At 42.8% G+C, this 19,456-nt stretch overlaps 1 protein-coding gene across 3 annotated transcripts in view; it reads right to left on the reverse strand.

The window, feature by feature from the left end:
• Positions 1-107: 107 nt before the first annotated feature.
• SEL1L2 (SEL1L2 adaptor subunit of SYVN1 ubiquitin ligase) overlaps positions 108-19,456 on the reverse strand; it is a 77,031-nt gene continuing 57,682 nt past the window's right edge. For 2 of the 3 annotated variants that reach the window (XM_069548425.1, XM_069548424.1), the window contains 5 exons: positions 19,041-19,128; positions 16,227-16,375; positions 14,756-14,830; positions 366-494; positions 108-227 (listed from right to left, as the gene is read on the reverse strand). In XM_069548425.1, the coding sequence (XP_069404526.1) occupies positions 108-227; positions 366-494; positions 14,756-14,830; positions 16,227-16,375; positions 19,041-19,128 (561 nt within the window). Of the gene's footprint in view, positions 228-365; positions 495-10,180; positions 10,354-14,755; positions 14,831-14,948; positions 15,115-16,226; positions 16,376-19,040; positions 19,129-19,456 lie in introns of all 3 variants that reach the window. The other variant, XM_069548423.1, reaches the window with a different exon arrangement.

Raw genomic sequence — 19,456 nt, forward strand, 5'->3', positions numbered from 1 at the left:
TAAGAAGTCAGCAGCAGGCCCCTGAGTCTGATGGGGAAATTTTTTATTTAGTGAAGATAACTTGCAGTGGACTGATTCCGTGAGCAGGTTTCCCCATGGTCCGGATCTTACCCGTAGCGATTTCTAAGCAAGAAGATCAGCACAGCAACAATTAGGCCAATTACAAATAAATCCCAGCATGGTCCAATGGTGTTGTCCAGTACCGTCCACTTCCATCTCATTGTAAACTACAGGCGAGAGACATTCTGTCAAAAATAAACCCGAGCCTCCCACTTTATTCAGAACATCATCTCCCCCCATCCCTCTGCCCAAGAGTTGCTCATCGGAGTTTCCAGAGATTTGGGACCTAATTGAGACAAACTTACATTAAAAAACAGGATATCTTGGAGCAAATGCACAGTTTCCAATTTCATGAGGGCCAAGAACACTGGTATGTGAGCGTCCGGACTTGTTTGAGCGGCCATGTCGTATAATCTCCTGGCCAAGTGAATGTCCTGGAAATAAAACAGCCCATACTTATTAGGTGCAGATTCTTAAGGAGTAATTAAGTGAAAGCCACTGTTTGAAATTTATCTTTGGTAGGTCTGAATGCTTTCCCCACTACCCCCTACCCCAGGATGTTCATGCCTTAATCCTTGGAACCACCAGCTTCCCTGGTGGTCCGGTAGCTAAGACTCAACTCGGAGCTCCCAACACAGGGGGCCTCGGTCCAACCCCTGGCTGGGCTACGAGATCCCACATGCTGCAACTAAGAGTTTGCGTATCGAAGCTAAGATGCAAATAATTAATTTTAAAAAGATAACGTAAAAACAAGATTGCTAAAGTCCATTAAAATTTTTAAAAGACGAATGTTAAAAATGTTATGTTACAAGGGCAGAGTAAATTTTGCAAATATAAATAAGGTTTCAAACGTTAAGATAGGGAGATTGTCCTGAAGCACCTGGTGGACTCAGTGTAATCACATGAGCCCTTAAACACTGAGTTTTCTCACAGAGCAGAAGAGAAAGGCAGAGAGATGTGGCAGAGGAGAAGTCAGAGGTTCTAGGCATGGGAAGGACTCAATTTCCTGTTGCTGGAAGGGCCCCCTGGACAGGAGAAGGAAAGTGGACAGCCAGCAAGGAAGTGGGGCCCCCAGTCCTATAAACACAAGAGACTGAATTTGGACAATGATCTGAACAAGTGTGGAAGCAGATTCTTCCCCAGAGCCCTCTGTAAGGACCACAGCTTTGATTTCAGGCCTGCAGACCCTATGCAGAGGTCCCAGTCGAGCTCACCTAGACTTCTCACCTACAGAAACAGTGAGACAAATGTGTGTGGTTTTTGTGGTAATCTGTTACAGCAGCCATAGAAAATCAACAGAATCTCCAAAGAGCTTTCTTAGTATCACTGAACCAGAGCTATGATTCCAATTAAAGGGGCAGGAGGACAGACGCTAACAATACAGCTCCCAAAGCAAATGGCAATATGGACAGTGATAAGCGTTTAAACTTCCTACTTCTCTTCATGTACTTATCATACTTGAAGGTTTGGGATTTGTTAATTCATTGTCTCTAGGTCCTTGAAGACAAGGGTTTGAACTGCCCGTTTGCCCCTGAATTCCCGGTGCCTAATGAAGTGTCGAGTACATGGTAAGTCTTTGATAACACATCAAAAAGTGAATAAATGAGAAGTGAGTGAATAAACTACTTTGGCTCTCAGGCTGGAATTTGATTCCATAAATGACATACTATATTTTTAGGAACATTTCTTCCCATTAAATTAGGCCATGACAGATCAAACTGTGGTTCTCTTTCATTTTCACCTACTTACGGCTTGTTTTTTGCTTGCTTTGTAGTTGTTTTGTTTCCCCAAACAGAATAATGAAAGTCTAAGTAGAATGTAAAGGTCTACTCTTTTAAAGGTCTACTCTGCCTGGGTGCCTGTGGATTATTTTCAAAAGAAGGGGAAGGAGAAGAGCTTTTTACAAACTGCAGTCGTCTTGTAAGTCTCTGTCTCCCCTCCATCTCCCAGACTCCCATTGCTGCTCCTGCTGCTGAGTCGTGTCAGTCGTGTCCGACTCTGTGCGACCCCATAGACGGCAGCCTGCCAGGCCCCGCCATCCCTGGGATTCTTCAGGCAAGAACACTGGAGTGGGCTGCCATTGCCTTCTCCAATGCAGGAAAGTGAAAAGTGAAAGTGAAGTCGCTCAGTCGTGTCTGACTCTTCTCGACCCCATGGACTGCAGCCCACCAGGCTCCCCATCCATGGGATTTTCCAGGCAAGAGTACTGGAGTGGGGTGCCATTGCCTTCTCCCAGACTCCCATTACACAGGCCTTAATAGTTGTGAATCCTGAAGCCTCGGCTAAACACATTTCTTGGGTGGTATCCTCTCAGCTGTGTTCTGCTTGTCATTTCTTAAATTTTTCCAAAGTTTTGTGGACTGGTAAATTTATGTTTGAAAAAGAGGAATAAGGCCTGCTTAAAATACTTAAAATTCAGGAGACTGTTCAGAACAAATCTTTCTGGCAACAGAGAAAATGGATGTTGTAAAAACTCTAATTTGTGTCTCTAATTCCAACAAATTCAGTGGCTGTTCATTTGAAAACACCCCGCAGATGATAACAGTGGTGTCACTCCCACACGTGACAGGCATATTAACTTGAATGGGGCGTTCGGAAAAAGGCAGCCTGTGTCAATATCTCAGGCATTCCTTCTTATTTAAAGCCAGCAAGAGTTATTAATTCATTTCTTGGGGTACAAATATCACAAGTGAGTCACTTGGCTTATAAATAAAAAATAGCAAAGAAGTACCATTCAAGAGGGATGAGCTGGCTCCTGGCCAAGGCAGCCTCCCCATTGGCAGAGGGGGTAGGATGAGATAGGAAAGTCTTTCTTTAAAATTACCAGAGAAAGAAAATCCTGAATGTTTCTGACTAATTAGGGCAACTCATAGAAAGAAAATGTTATTACTAGACTCTGGAAAAGACTCCTTGTTCTTTGATCTTATTTAGTAAAAAAAAAAAACAATATCATTGCCACACAAAAATTCCCCTTGATAAACAGTGCTTTGGTGATTCCCAAGGTTCATTACATATGTCCATTGCACATCTAGTCCACTTAGGTTTAACTTTTCTGTGGTACATTTGAGTTTATTTTGCTTTAAAGTCTCTGATTAGGAGATTATGTAAACCTATCTGTAGACTTCTTACAGGTTTCTGACTATAATGTCAGGTGTGCTGAAGTCCTGTTCAATGCTCACATGTTCAAAAGTTGCTCACAACTCAAAGGTACAGAATTCTCCAGCAATAAAATATCTGGGTTATGAAAATTGTTCAATCACATGATGCAGGGGCTTTCCAGCCCGGAATCTTTGGGTGTCATCAAAAATTTCTTATACTGGGACAGAGATAGTTTCTTTAACAATCCATTCTTATTTTCTTATTATAAATACGTTAAATTAGTGTAAACTTTGAAAATATAGAGGTGAACAAGTGAGGGAAAACACCCGCAATCTCACTGTACAGAGGTAACTGCTGATATTCCACACACATCCTACTAGCATTTCAGTGTTCTTATACTCATGTATACATATTTTTAATTAAGGAATTTTTCACTCTGTATGATACTTTGTCTTCTGTTTTCTTAAGCTAACAATATATTTCAAGCAATATACCACATTCTAAGATATTAGTCTATAATATTTGTATTTTTAATGGTTGCACAGTATTGCAGAATAATGGCTGCTGCTGCTAAGTCGCTTCAGTCGTGTCTGACTCTGTGCAACCCCAGAGACGACAGCCCACCAGGCTCCCCCGTCCCTGGGATTCTCCAGGCAAGAACAATGGAGTGGGTTGCCATTTCCTACTCCAATGCACGAAAGTGAAAAGTGAAAGCAAAGCTGCTCAGTCGTGTCTGACTCACAGCAAACCCAGGGACTGCAGCCTAAGGGGCTCCTCTGTCCATGGGATTTTCCAGGCAAGAGTACTGGAGTGGGGTGCCATTGCCTTCTCCTAATACTTATTAAATATTTACTGTGTAACAGCCACCACTGTTGTGGTATCATTTAAACCCTATGACAATGCTGTAGGGCAGATGATATTAACCCCATTTTAAAGATGAAAAAACTGACAGAGAGAGCTTAAGTCACTCATCCAAATTCATTTGACTTGTAAGTGGCAGAGCTGAAATTTTACAGGTTTGTAAAATAAAAAACTATTCATTCGGGCTGAGGAATCATATTGTCAGGTTCTGTTCTAAATTTTTTTTTTTTTTTTTTTTTACATAGAGAGTAAGAAACACATGATACTCTTTTTATTTTTGGAGTTTTTTCACTATTTTTCTTGTTGTTTTGATACTCTAAAGTGGAAGAAAGCATATATGTTTTAAGACATTGACTAGAAAATCTATCCAAATTAAGACAAAAAGTGAGAGGAAATTAGCCTTTAGAGTTTCAATATATTATAGTTAGACATATAAGATAACACATTTTTTTTGGTTCCTGCAGGTAAAACAAAACCACATCTACTGAATAAACTACAAATAGATCTGTCAAAAATAAAAGTAATTATTGCAAAGCATTTTTATTTCTCATTTGTCTGGTTTGACCACCTATTGAGTGTTAGAGCTGAAGCTTTAAACACCAGAACAGAATTATTTTCTGGAAAAGCCAACTTAAAGTTAGATTTTAAAATGGCCCTCTCAGAAATATGACAGGACAAAATATACATCTTTTAGAAAGAGTCATAACCTTTCTTAAAGCATTCAAACAGTAATTTGAAGTAGAGGATTTATTTTGCAAAAAGAGTACTATGTTCAGCAACACGGAAATGAACATTGTTTTTCATACAAAGTTAATTATTTCATCTGATTGATGATTGTCATTTACAACTATATTGCTACCTCTGTCTCGGGTATTCCTTTGGAAAAAGTCTATGGATTCATTACATTTTCTAATGTATTGTCTATAGATTATAAGATAAAGTCAAGCATGTATCTGCTGATACTTTTTAAGTTGATCTGTCTTTATACTTAGAAGCCACCACTTCTCTGGTGGCTCAGACTGTAAAGAGTCTGCCTGCAATGCGGGAGACCCAGGTTTGATCCCTGGGTTGGGAAGATCCCCTGGAGAAGGAAATGGCAACCCACTCCAGTATTCTCGCCTGGACAAAGGAGCCTGGCAGGCTACAGTCCCTGGGGTCGCAGAGAGTGGGACACGACTGAGCGACTATCACTCCCTCCCTCTCTCATGTGTGCACACACACCATTTTGCACTTTGATCTTCATTATGGATGTGTCTCTTCATAGCACACTGTGAACTCTTTGAAGGATGCCTTGTTCTTGTATCGCTAGAGTCACGCACAGTGTTTCTGGACACAAAACAAGGACTTGATAAATATCTGAGTAAGTAACTGAATGAAGAAAAGCAAGGCATGGTACCACAGAAGTTTAGAATCAGGGATTCTAAATCTTTTAAATCTAGGGTTTCATCGAAGGATTCATAGAGGAGATGATATTGGAGCTATTCTTTGAAAAATGGATCGGTCTTCAATGGGCAAAAATGTGAGAGGAGATCATTCCAGCAAGTGGGGCAATATGACCTAAAGTCAGGAGGGTGCAGTTTAAGGGCATGGGGGAAAGGAAAAGCAGCCTAGAAGATATATAGGGAAATAGTGGCATATCCAGCCATTGTTACCAAGGCAGGTTAGGTCAAGGAGGGTTTTGAATGCCAGGGTAAGAAGTTTGGACTTCATTAGGCAATAGAAAATCAGTAAGACTCTTTTTTATTTTTGCGTTTGCTCATATTTATATCTGTGTGTGTGTCCACGCATGCACACTTTGGGGGAAATTAAGTCTCAGAGTAACGGTACCAGAGTTAGATGGTTAAAGTATAAAGAATAACCTGGTGGGGCTTCACTAGATGTATGTATGTTAACTGAAGTAATGCTAACATCTGTAACAAACAAACCCCCACATTTCAGTGGTTTAACACATTCAGCAGTCCATTGTGGATGTTACTGGTTGGTGGTAAATTTTCCTGGGGTGGTTCTGTGCTACAGCCTCTGGGAGAAGCTCCATCTACTTCTTAGCAGCCTTGGCCCAGAAATTACACTCTTCCCTTTCACATCCATTCCTTCAGTGAAAAGTAGTCACGTGGGTGTGATGGGAACTGCGAAGTGCAGCCTCAGACTAGGAGCCATAGCTCAGCAGTGAGTATTTCCTCCATCAGAGATTACACATCTTTGGTGGACAGAGCTTTCTCTGCCATACAGTTCAAGGAAGAACATTAGAATGAGAGAATCCTGAGAAGCCTTTACAACAAATAGAAACTTTGGCCTGAACCAGGATAAGGACAAAAGAACAGACAGGAGAGAATGGGCAACTGTTTTTTTCTCATGGTTAAATTTTTGAAGTACCTCTGAATCAAGTATAAATTGAGAAGGAATTTCATATTAACTTGTGAGCTGAGTGCTTATATTTCTAAATTAGTTCAGGTCATTTCTCAGTTTCTCTCCAGGTACTATTTTGTGTTCCAAAACAATGGTGCGGGGACATCCCTGGCAGTCCAGTGGTTAAGATTCCATGCTTCCACTACAGGGGGCTGGGTTCAATCCCTGGTCAGGAAACTAAGATCCTGCATGCCATGTGGTATGGCCAAACAAGAAAACAAGAGCAGTGCCGTCAGTCCTGGTCTGCAGTTTAAGCCAAGTGAGCTTAACTTGAAGTCAGATATTGGAGAATGAGATGTTGAGATGTTTCTCAATGAAGCCATTAGGATAATTCATCTATATCACCTTAGTCCCCAAATCTGCTCCTAAAGAAGGATGAGAAAAATAACCCATATTTTTGCATTGATTTACCAAGAGTTGATTTGTACCTTTCTTTTTCCAGAAGGTTTAACTACAGAGTTTACCAAAACCCTATTTGATTCTCTGATAAATCCTATTAAAAATGTGAAACTCACCTTTTCCACTGGTTTGCATGAGGTTTAAGTAACACAAAGGATGGTGAAGAGCCTTGTTAAAGACATGCGTAATTACCTGTTCTCCTAATTGCTTTGCTTTCATTAAACATCTCTGGAACAAGCTTTGGGCTTTTCATTATCCGCATATTTGTTTTAAGAATTAGAAGAAGTGATATCTCATCATTAATTTGACGGCAAGATAGCAAGATTAATTAAACTTGGCCTCTGGGTAGTTGGTTATTATTTTACTAGTTACTAAACAAAATAAATTAATAAAGATGAAAAGCAACGTCTCCTCATTAACTGAATCTAAAATTTCTGTGTCCAGGTCTGAGGTTAAGTGCAGCTTTTCCTTTTTTTTTTTTTTTTTTGGTTAAATGTGGAGACTTTCTGTAGGAAAAAATATATGTGTGACTGAGAGACTGATCAAAATGAACTATCCATGACTTAACAAGAACTCTGACTGAAAAGAACAGAAATGTGACTAGAGGGAAACTTCAAAGTGTTTTCCAGATTTATGAAATGTCTCTCTCAACAACTACTATTTGACATCGTGAAGAAAGTGCCTAGGAGAGAGCCCAGCAGTGGCTCCGCGGAGGAAAACCGAAGCTCCGGAGGTGGCGGGCCGGCTGTGTAGATGGCCAACCCCGAGTCCCGGCAAAGCCGCCCTCCCCGCTGCGGGGAATCAGGGCGAGACGACCTCACGGCGGTGAGGCCACGGCCGGTCAAGTCCTCCTTGACTCACGTGGGAGAGAGGGGGGAGGGGCGAGGCGGGAAGGAGAGCTCATCTGACTCTAACCCACGGGGTGGGGTCACCTTCATCCTCTATACAATGCTCCTCTCACCAGCGTGGTTATATTTTACATGGGGAATGAGGAGCAAAAGCTTTAATCCTATTGAAGCCTGATTTAGCAATCTTTCAAGTTCTCTTCTGATCTACATAACAGCCATTCCACACACTGTTTCTCGACAAGCCCTTTCACAAAGGCTTATTCGTTTCATCCTTAAAGCCTGGGGCAGGGCTTGTATCCCTGTTCTGCTGTACAGATGTGGATGACAGCTGGAAGGGAGGGAGTGTGGTTTGATAACATCCAAAAAAATCAACCAATTTAGCCATTTGGTCCCGTCCCCTCTGCCCCCCATTTCATCAACACAGGAAAGTTGCATCTGCTAAGAACAGGGATAACAGACTGCATTTGGGTTTGACAGTCTTTCCACGACTTAGGGCGCCGGGAAGATGGAGAGTCATCAGGCAAAAGGCAGGTGCAGGGAGCGCAGAAAGGCAAGGACCTCTCCCACCCGGCTGTGGGCACCTGAACAAGAAGCCCTTGCTGCGGTAGGCATGGGAGCAGTCGTCAGCCAGGAAATTCCCTGCAATGATTCCCAGTTACTAGCACAACTGGAAGGAATAAGAAAGCATCGAAAATGCATTAATGCAGGGCCCACTCTTCCCACCAGAAATGTGGGGTCAGATAGGTCTGGGTTCAAATTCTGGTTCCACCACCAATGAGCCCTGCAAACTCAGTCCTGTGATTTAACCTGCTCTGTGGTTTCCTGATGCAAAAATGGAGGCCAATGATAGGATGCATCTCATTGAGTGGTTATGTGACTAAGATGAGGTGGTACACACAATACACCAACACCTGGCTATTATTATCATTCAGTTCAGTTCAGTTCAGTCACTCAGTCGTGTCCGACTCTGTGACCCCATGAATCGCAGCACGCCAGGCCTCCCTGTCCATCATCAACTCCTGGAGTTCACTCAGACTCACGTCCATCGAGTCAGTGATGCCATCCAGCCATCTCACCCTCTGTCGTCCCCTTCTCCTGCCCCCAATCCCTCCCAGCAACAGAGTCTTTTCCAATGAGTCAACTCTTCGCACGAGGTGGCCAAAGTACTGGAGTTTCAGCTTTAGCACCATTCCTTCCAAAGAAATCCCAGGGCTAATCTTCTTCAGAATGGACTGGTTGGATCTCCTTGCAGTCCAAGGGACTCTCAGGAGTCTTCTCCAACACCACAGTTCAAAAGCATCAGTTCTTCAGTGCTCAGCTTTCTTCACAGTCCAACTCTCACATCCATACATGACTACTGGGAAAACCGTAGCCTTGACTAGACAGACCTTTGTTGGCAAAGCAATGTCTCTGCTTTTCAATATGCTATCTTATGTCATAACTTTTCCTCCAAGGAGTAAGCATATTTTAATTTCATGGCTGCAGTCACCATCTGCAGTTATTTTGGAGCCCCCCCAAAATAAAGTATGACACTGTTTCCACTGTTTCTGCATCTATTTCCCATGAAGTGATGAGACCAGATGCCATGATCTTCAGTACTGATATGTAATACACCTTCCTCACCCTGTCAGACCCCAGTGCCATCTTCTGCCTTACTTACACTTACTACAGGATTTACTCAATATTCTTCTCCCACCGGACTGTCAGCTTCTTAATGAACATGCCTCGTCTCCTCAAGTTAAGTGTAGCTTTTAAAGGATGGAGATCCATCTTCTTGGGCCTCCTAGAGCTCTCAGCGCTGTGTCATGTGTGCAGTGGTGTGTCAAAAGACATTTCTGGATCAAAGCACCTACCAGTATTCAGCTGGGACCTCATTCTCACTTTTTCCTTACTACTGAGAGCTTGAGAATTAGTGGACACATTTTTTTTTTAATTTGTATTTTTTTGGAGTACAGTTGATTAACAATGTTGTGTTAATCAGGTGCGTAGCAAGGTGATCCATATCACAGATTCATACATGTATCTAATCTTTTCCACATTCTTTTCCCATTTAGGTTATTACAGAGTCAATGGAAACTAATGGAAAGAGGTCTGGAGGTGGAAGGGAGTGGGGGCAGAGCCCACTAGTGTTGCTGGGAAAAGCGTGAATTCACTGTGAATCAGATCAGTCACTAGATTCTTGCCTGGAAAATTCCATGAACAGAGGAGACTGGAGGCCTACAGTCCATGGGATCACAAAGAATCGGACATGACTTATCACACTCACACACCACATGCAGTCCAGGTGTCTTCCACTTGTTAGTTATGTCCTAAGGCGTCATGGAGAAAATAAATCCGATCTTATGGAGTCTATGTGAGGGTCCATGGTACGTGTTGGTCTGTGGGAGGGCTCAGCAAATGTTAAGGCTTCTTCTCTCCATTGATGACATCAGAGAAATGGAAAATATTTACAAATTTTCCTTCCTGTACAGCCATTGTTGCTAGGTTTGGATGATTTGCACAATTACCTTTGTGATACCTAAACCGTGTTCGTACATATAGCCCAGGTTGAACATGGCTTGTGCGCTGTGATACTTGTCGGCCGCGATGCTATAATGTGTGGCTGCTGTTTGATAGTCTCTCTTGGTCCCGTAGCCATAGTAATGGTAATCTCCAGTTTTCACTCTAGCAAATGCATTGCCTGATAGAAATACCAGAAAGAGAAGAAGAATAACTCAAATGATTCAGGTGTAGTTCCTAGTAACTCAACCTAATGATAATCTATATAGAAAAGAAAAAAAAAACCCACTTAGAATCCTATAATCAGGATTAGATATGATTTATGGATGTAACACATAATACTAGCTGTCTTCATTGTAGGATAATTCCCACAATGTGGTACAAATGTTCTTAAAGAGTAAAACATTATAACAATTTCTTTACATGTACACTCTGCTATACTTTTGTTTATTTTTGGTGATGCCGCGTCTCCACTGTTGCCGTGGGCGTCCGCGGGGGTCAGAGAGTGGGGGCTTCTCACAGCCATTGCTTCTCAGGGGCTTCAGTGGTCGTGGCACACAGGCTCAGCAGCTGCAGCTCGCAGACTCTAGAGCACAGGCTCGATAGTTGAGGTGCACGGACTTAGTTGCCCTGTAGCATGCGACATCTTTCCGGACCAGACAGGGATCTAGTGTCCCCTGCATTGGCAGGCGGATTCTTATCCACCACGCCACCAGGGAAGTCCCAGAATATAACATTATTAATTTTACCTTTTAGATTAATTTTCTGAAGGTAGGTCAACTGGATCCCATCCCTCTTTTCTCAGATTTCACTCCTGCAGAAGCTCTGCTCTCCTGCATCACCAGCTTCTCCCCCTTTCTAGTCCCATCAGTCATGCAAACACCCTTTGGTATCTTCTGTGAATGACATCAAACCCTGCATCCCATTTCTTCATCCCACGGCATCTCCTTGTCACAACGCCCCATTTCTCAGTTTACTTCACACTCAGCCTTTTCAAAAGTGTGTTCTATACTTGCTGTCTCGAAAGCTTCTCCTCCCACATACTCTTCAACCCACCCCAGCCTGGCTTCTGCTCCTGCCTCCGTGAGACTGCAGCTTTCGAGGTGGTCGATAACTTCCATGCAGTCAAAACCCCGGCCACATCCCTGTCTTCATCGCACTGGGCCGCTAAGCCACGCTGGAAGCCCTGGGACTAACTGCCCAAGTCCTTTCCTCTCTCGCCTTCCCTCATGCCCCATAGGCCTCTCCTTTACAGACTCTTGCCTGACTTCCTCCACTAACTTCGAAATGTCCGACTGCTAAGGCCTTATCACCGATTTTTTTCCTCCAGCTTCTCTCCCTTCTTTCCTCTCCTCTCCTGCCGTCCCCTCCTCTCCCCAACTCTGCTCTGTCTCAACTCTGTCTCCACGTCATCTCATCTAGTTCCACGGCTCTCTATGGTCACTATTTCTGAATCTGTATTTACAGTCCTGTCTCTCATAAGCTCCAGATTCTTACAGGTGCCTTCTTGACTTCCCTACCCGGATCTCAAACTTAAGACATCCGGTAGAGAATCTTAACACCCCATTCCCTCTTCCTCCAAACAAAATCATCAGTTTCTTTCCTCTCTCAGGACCAGCAGCCCACTTCTCAGGCCATAAATCTAGCAGAATTATCCCCAGTTCCTTCCCCTCACTTTTATTATCAAATCCATCAGCAAGTCCTCTTTCTCTAAAACACACCCATTTTTTACCCTCTCCTCTACCATCTAGTCTCATCCTGGAATATTACAACAGCCAAGATGATTTTTTTCAAATGTAAAATTGAATCATGTTATTCCCTATGTGAAAACCGTCCAGTGCCTTCACTTTGCACTTGGAATAACACCCAGACTCCTGACCTGACCTGCAAGCGATGCCTTGTCTGTCTTCTACCTCCCTGACTATCCTTATCTTTCATCACTTTCTTGGCATGTTCTGGACTTTTTTATATTCCTTCAACACACCGAGCTCATCCTTGCCTCAGGATCCCCGTAAGATTCTTCAGGTCCCTCTGCCTGGCGTGTTTGGAGTTCCTCATCCTTCTGACCTCACTGCAAATGTTGCTTCCTGCCTAGCACTTCTCTGACCACCTTGTCAGACTACACTCCAGTAATTATCTGTCCCATCTACATGCTTTATTTCTTCATAGCACATAACATTATTATTTTGTTTACTAGTTTATTTTCTCTCCCTCTTTGATGAGAGAAAACTTTGACCCTCTTGATCACTAATACAGTCCCAGAACTGGAACGGAACCTGATGAATATTTATGGAATGAGTGGATAGACATAATAGGGAACTTTTTTAGAAAATGTTTTTCCCAGATGTTAAGTATTTTACAATCTTAATTCCCAACAAACATGAAAATATTCATGTCAAAGTAAAAATAATTCACATGACTTTTTAAGATGTGAGACTTCAGTCTTTTGAAGGCTAATTAGGGATGACCTCTAAGGGGGTCTCTGGGGCCCGTATTTTCAGTCACCAGGACTATGTTGATTGGAAAGATGAGGGAATGCTCATGCAGGACTTCCACTTCAACTGCGGCCAACCCTGATGCACAATCTAGGCTTACTTGGAAAACTGGTAAGTAACCTTGTGCGATATGGTCCATATCATTAAGGGCTATAGGACTCCTTCTAAGTTTTTCTCCCCATTTGGCCTAATACAAAGCCTAAAAATTTTTGAAATTAATTCCTTTGGGTTCTGAAGTTCTTTTAACCTTCTAGAATCCTGTACTAAAATGTAAACCACCTTTAGCTTTCTATAATTAGAAATAACGTCATAAAATTCTTAAGCTGCCAAAGATATTGGTTGTTAGGCTTTGCTTCCCAGGTACTTCAAAATGTACAGGTAGCTGGGGGCAAGACCTCATAGAAATGATGCCCAGAAGAGGGGCCCAGAGGGGCCTGGAGAGGCAAGAGACCCCTTGAGCTCTAAAGAGAAACCTGCTCCATCTCTAATTTTGCCCAAAGCTGCCTTAACGTTTGACTCCAAGGTTCCTTCTGCACCATAGCCACAAAGAAGAGGACTCTGCATTTTTGAGCTTTACAAGCAGTAAGCAGGACCCCAGAGGTCTCTAGGAATGAAAGGTAGTGATCAAGCAGATTCTCCAGAGGATTCAGCTCCACCCTACTCAGGGGACTGACTGGGGGCAGGTGGCAATCCTGACAGGCTCCCAGAGGGTCACTAGACGGGTGGAGGGATTTCCCCTCCAGTTCACCATCATGATGGTTCAGCAGCCTCATCACACACAGCAGCTCCTGAAGGCAAGCACCACCAGTAACTGACTGGAAGTCTAACTTGCTCGACTAGATTTCCTCACCTCGAGACAGCCACCAGCGGCTACATCTTCAGGGACACTCATGTCTGACCTCTCTTTTGACACACAATTATTTTTAGTGGTCTGACATTTTTATATTGGTGAATTCTGTTTAATATTAATGTCCTCTCGTTTTCAAGGTCTCTTTCCCTTGGTGCAGCTTCTGCAGCATTTTATGGCTTGGGATAAACCTGTATTTGTACAATTGAGCTGATTTGCCATAGATGAGAGATTGCTGGTGTTGTTTCTCCACTCCAAACAAGGTCTTCTTTAAATTTTAGAAAACATGGGTTTTTCTTTTTTCGGGAATTTCTCACTAAAATCACATGGATGGCTTGTCCCTGTAGTAGCAGCTTAGCTGAATCCGAGAAGGCACGATGGTGGCTTTTTCCTTCTGCCTCATCAACTGAGAATTGTTTTTTTATCCCATTCACTTCTTGGAGAAAAGGGATGATTCGACCTTAGCATGAGGTGACTTTAAGAAATTAATTAGAAGTAAAATTGCTCTCTTACTATAAGACAGTTCCTCACATATCCAAATGCCAATAGTGACAGCTTTGCAGAAGCTCTCTGCTTTTAGCAATATGATTTTAGGGAAAGAATGGAAGGAGACACAGTGATGCAAATGCCACCTGCCACTGCTTCCCCACCACCCTATCTTACCTTCTTCATCACATGTGATCCCTGTAGTGGGGCTTAGGAACTCCAGGAAGGGAAGGGGGTTGGATCTTGCTAATTAATTTTTTTTTCTGATGCTACCATACTAATCATTACAATAAGGATCTGAAGTTTGTGGTAATCTTCAAAGTGATATTTAAAAGAAGAATCAAGCAAGTCTTACAGCCATAAGTAGTTTTATCTATAAACTCCTTGAAAGATAGATAATATCTCTGATAAGTTAAAAAAAAAAAAAAACTCAGCAAATGAGTGACTGAAGCCAGACCAAGAAAACTAATTTCTTGAGTAACACTGTCAAGTTTCAGAAAGTTGTTTAGGTGCCATGGAGACAGAGCCATAGAAAAATTCCCACCATATGCTAAACTGGGGACCTTGAGAATAACAAAAGAAATTTCTGGAAATGACCTCCAACCAAAGACTGACCCTATCATCAGTTTGAAATACCACGTACTAGATATTCTGCACCTTTGTGCCTATGTGCCCAAGAGCTCAGCTGTAGCAAATCAGAGGAATAATAGTGGACAGGGGCCAGGCAGTGCTCATTTTTATCTAAGTTTGGATACCTTGAATGGCAGCTCGATTCCATAGGAGAAGTGCCATTGGATACATCTTCTCTTTTTCAAGAATTTTAGCCTTTTCTTAAAAAAAGAAAAAAAAAGGAGACATTCCATTAGGAAGGCTTAAGGTGTCCCTGTAGTAAAGTCAAACATGCATATGTATGATTAGGGAATTGCAGAGAATTTTAACTTATCTTACTAGATTCCAAAATGAACGCTGAATTGCTTTGAGCTACTTCATACCCCATTTCTGCAAGCAGTGCATACTGAACAAGAGAAGAATCTATATCACCATTCTTATAAGCGAAGTATGCTGTCAGGAATTTCTCAGCCCAGTGGCCTAGTTCACAGACACCTTTATAAAGCTGTATTTGGAAAGAAAAATCAAGCAGACTAGTTAGCCAATACATGTAATTCCATGCAAATGGTAACTGACATCAGTCTTTAGTTCCTCCTGGCTGGTCAGGCCAGGATTTTTGGTCTGAAGCATGGCTTTTGAAAATTATTTAGAGTGAGGAGTTCATATCTTTCATAGGCACAAAAGTTATAAGTGTGTATTTTATTTGTCTTGAGCTTACTTTAAATTTGCATAATATACTTTTCTGACTTAGAGGCTATTTGGCAGGACAAGAACGTCTCAACTTCTGTTTTTGTTTTTGTAAGGGCTTTACTGGGCACTGCGGCCCTATGAGGGCAGCTGATGTGGGAGAGAGAGCGAGGGGAGGACACGCCTGCTGGCACCGGCGGCAGAACCAGGGAGGTGTGCAAAGCGCACGGGACTACTGTCAGCCGAGCTGAACAGCGCGTAATTCCGCACGCAAAAGAGGCTAGCCACCCACAGTTCATTAGGGAGCTGGCAAAGGAGCAAATCTAAAGACAGATTTTTAGCTGGGAGCTTTTGAAACGAATTTCAGAAGGATTAGATTACAACATGGAGGTATTTATACTGGTGCAGGGGAAGTGTTTAATAAATCAATGAAGGACATTAAGATCCTAAAAGCACTCTTTTGAAAAGTGCACCAATATCCCAGGCTAAAAGAATTTACTTTCTCCAGTATCATCCAAATCATCAAAAAAAAACCTCAGGACCTTGCTTTCCGGGAAGAAACGGGCTACATTTTCTAGGCTAAATCAAGCCTTGCATTTCCCAGTTGCAACTCCCAAGCCCACTAGAAGTGCCAAGTTGCCCTGGCAATTTGATTGACGACTGAAACAGAGCCCCCTAACTGAATTCTGCGGAGAGCTCTGAACCTGATGAAAAGCCAAATGCAAGAGAGAGGAAGGATCATTTCTCTGCCTCCCTTTCCCAGGCTGAGTTACATCACTGCTCTTCCTCTCTGGCAAATGTCAGTATTCACATTGTCAGCTGGAAGAAACAAGATAATATGTATAAAATCAAAGGCACCACAATTTAAGGACAGTATCACCTCCTCTGTGTGACAAATGAAAAGTACTTCAGAAACAGCTCCTGATTTACCTCCACAGCGGTTCTGCATGATCGCAGCACTCCTGTTCCTGTGGCGTACATCTCGGCCAGGTAATAAACGGCTAGGGGCTGCCCACTCTGAGATGCCAAGTAAAAATATTTGAAGGCAAGTTTATAATCCTTCCATACTCCAGAGCCAGCTGAAAAATTAAAATCATTTTGAGCCACCCCTTATTTACATTATTTTTTAACATTATAATCTATGCATGTAATGGTCATGGTTTTAAATAGGTTCCTGCGGTTTTAAATAGGTTCAGAAGAGTCAGGCAAAAGCCAAGCTACACTCCCGATTCACTATTTGGAGCGGGGTGGAGGGGGGAATGTTGAGTTAGATTAGAAGTAAGAGTGTGGAAATGAATGTTCTCTGCCCATTCAGCGAACTGAAGGAGGAGGACTGTCTAGTCTCATGACAATATCTCCTCAATACGGCACATATTGTTAATGAAGTTAATGGAAAGGAGACCAAGTGGTAGGCTCTGAGGACCAGAAGCCCCTCCGTGACGTGTGCTACCATCACTGTCGTCCTTCCATACCAGGGGGCCGGTACAGCTCCTCCCAGACGTAACCATCGAGTTTGGGGCAGGCAACTCCCAGCTCCAAGGGGCCCAGCTCAGACTCGGCTCATGCTTGGAGCAAGGAGAGGTATTTGGAGCTGGTGTGGAGAAACAGCTACTCCCAGAAGCTGGGGTTCTTGTTGGGGTTCTCCCATTACTCCTTTGGCCACTTGGGCACCTTGGGGCACATCCTTTGCAAAAGGAAGGGTTTTCTTCAGGTGGTTCTGAAATTGCCTCCCAGCTCTAACATTTCTTAGCCTTCAGAAGCAGTGCCATGTTGCTGCTGAGACCAGCAGCTCTGCCGGTAGATCATTTGGGTTAGAATCCCAGATCCACTGAGCGTGTGATCATGTGACCTCGTGTAAGACTTGTGACCTCAATATGGCTCAGTTTGCTCACCTATAAACTGTGGGATACCCCACAGGATGTGCTGAGAGGACTAAATGAGTAAAAGCATGCTGCTGCTGCTGAGTCGCTTCAGTCGTGTCTGACTCTTGTGACCCCATAGACGGCAGCCCACCAGGCTCCCCTGCCCCTGGGACTCTCCAGGCAAGAACACTGGAGTGGGTTGCCATTTCCTTCTCCAATGCATGAAAGTGAAAAGTCAAAGTGAAGTCGCTCAGTCGTGTCCGACTCTTCGCAACCCCATGGACTGCAGCCCACCAGGCTCTTCCATCCATGGGATTTTCCAGGCAAGAGTACTGCAGTGGGGTGCCATTGCCTTCTCCGAGTAAAAGCATATCAAGACTTAAACATCAGCCATAACTATTACCCTAATTTTAGAAGCTTGAGGAAGCTGATGGATCCTGGGGCTGGGACTTGGAATAAACTAGAAGGACAGGCTATCTCAGTCAGGCAACCTTCCAAGATGTACAGAACAGACTCTGAAGCTGGACTATTTTGGAAAATGCCAGCTGACCTCTAGGCCAGATCTGGCTTCCTGATGATACATCTGCTCCTGCCCTTGCTCCACCTCTGATGGGACGGACTGAGACAGAATACTCAGATATATTTGGATCTCTGGGTATGTGTCTTGGCCAATCTCTTTCTCAGTCCTTATAAAAATGATTACAAATCTTCAAGGCTTTCTGAGATCACCTATCTCAATCACTCCACCTTTGTTCTCAGGTAATGACCATACTTCTGAGCTCACTACAGGAGCCCTCTTGTTATCTTTCCTCACTTGCCTCTCTCCTCAGATTAACAACTGCACCATTTGTTTCATCATCTCTCCAGTTCTGACGATGAGAAATCCCTCCTCTTTGTCAAAGCTAGTGAGGCTCCCTGGACCTGATCAGATACTTGCAGATTTGCCACTGGTCAGGTAAGATCAGAAAGGCCACCTAAATTTTTCCAGAACCTCTTCATCAATTATCTCATCTCCCCAGTGACCCATTAACCACCTCCATTGGTTGACTCGCTTTCATTTTTTCTGCAAAAAATTATATTCAGGTCTCTCACCATCTTAAAAACAACTTTCTCTTGATTCTTGATCTCCCTGATGCTATTATCTCATCTCTCTCCTCCATTTAAAGGAACACTACTTTCAGTAGTGTTTGGACCCATCTACCTCTTCACCTCGCATGTAATCCTCACCCCGCTGTATCTGGCTTCCCTCTCAACCAGTTCGATGACCTCACAAACATCCTCTTTACTGATAAGTTCCACAGACACTTTGCCCTTTTTTTTTTCAGAAAGTGAGAACCAGGCTTTTCACTGAATTTCAGCGGAGTATCATTCATTTACTCTTTCTTGAAATTTCTAACCCTTGTCCTCCTTAAGATAACCTCCTCCCCACCCCATCCCTCTGACTGTGCATTTTCAGTCTTCCTGTGATGACTCTTTCTTTGCCCATATTTTCAATATGGTGCCAAGGATCACCAGATCTCTTATCGTGGCCTACCGCGCCTTTCTCTTGCACTCTCTCTCCATTCCCTTTGGAAGCTTGGCTACTCTTAACTAACACCTATATGTTGATGCCACCCAAATCTTTCTCTCAAGTTTGACCTTTCTTGTGAGTTTCATACTTGCTCAAACTTGGCTTTTTAAGGTGACCTTTCAGGTTGTGCCTCATTGCCCCCTCCCCCAAATAGTGTACTTTTCCTTGTCTTCTTCAAATTCCTCCTCAAATTGCTGCCTGACTGTTCTGTCTAAACCATCCACACCAACCCTTTGATTTGTGTTAAAAAAGGGTCAGACTTAATGATGCCTTTGTCATCCTAAGTAAAGCAGCCACATGTATAGTACTTACAGTAGTACATGAAGCCTAACTGAAACTGAGCATTGGGCCATCCCTTCTCTGCAGCTTTCTGAAAGTATTTAAGCGCTTCTGCATAATTCTGCAAGATAATTACACTTTGTTACTCAAAGGTACATGCATAACTCCATGGTAACAATTGCCTTCCACTTTTTTAAAGAGTGTAGTTAGTGCCCTATGTGATTTAAGCTAATTAAAATTGTATCAGAAGTATTACACATTTTATTTCATTGTTATATTAGATTCTACCAAGAAATAATTATCTCATTATCATTGTAAATTATGTCTGTTCCTACACTGACAATAGGTTTTGTTAGATATTGGGGGAAGGTCACTCAAAAAGACAAAAGTTAAACTGAGAAGACAAATTTATCTATCCAAAAAAAAAAATCCTCTTGGGTTAGATGATT

This window comes from Ovis canadensis, chromosome 13 (genome assembly GCF_042477335.2).
Source record: "Ovis canadensis isolate MfBH-ARS-UI-01 breed Bighorn chromosome 13, ARS-UI_OviCan_v2, whole genome shotgun sequence".
NCBI classification, from domain to species: domain Eukaryota; kingdom Metazoa; phylum Chordata; class Mammalia; order Artiodactyla; family Bovidae; genus Ovis; species Ovis canadensis.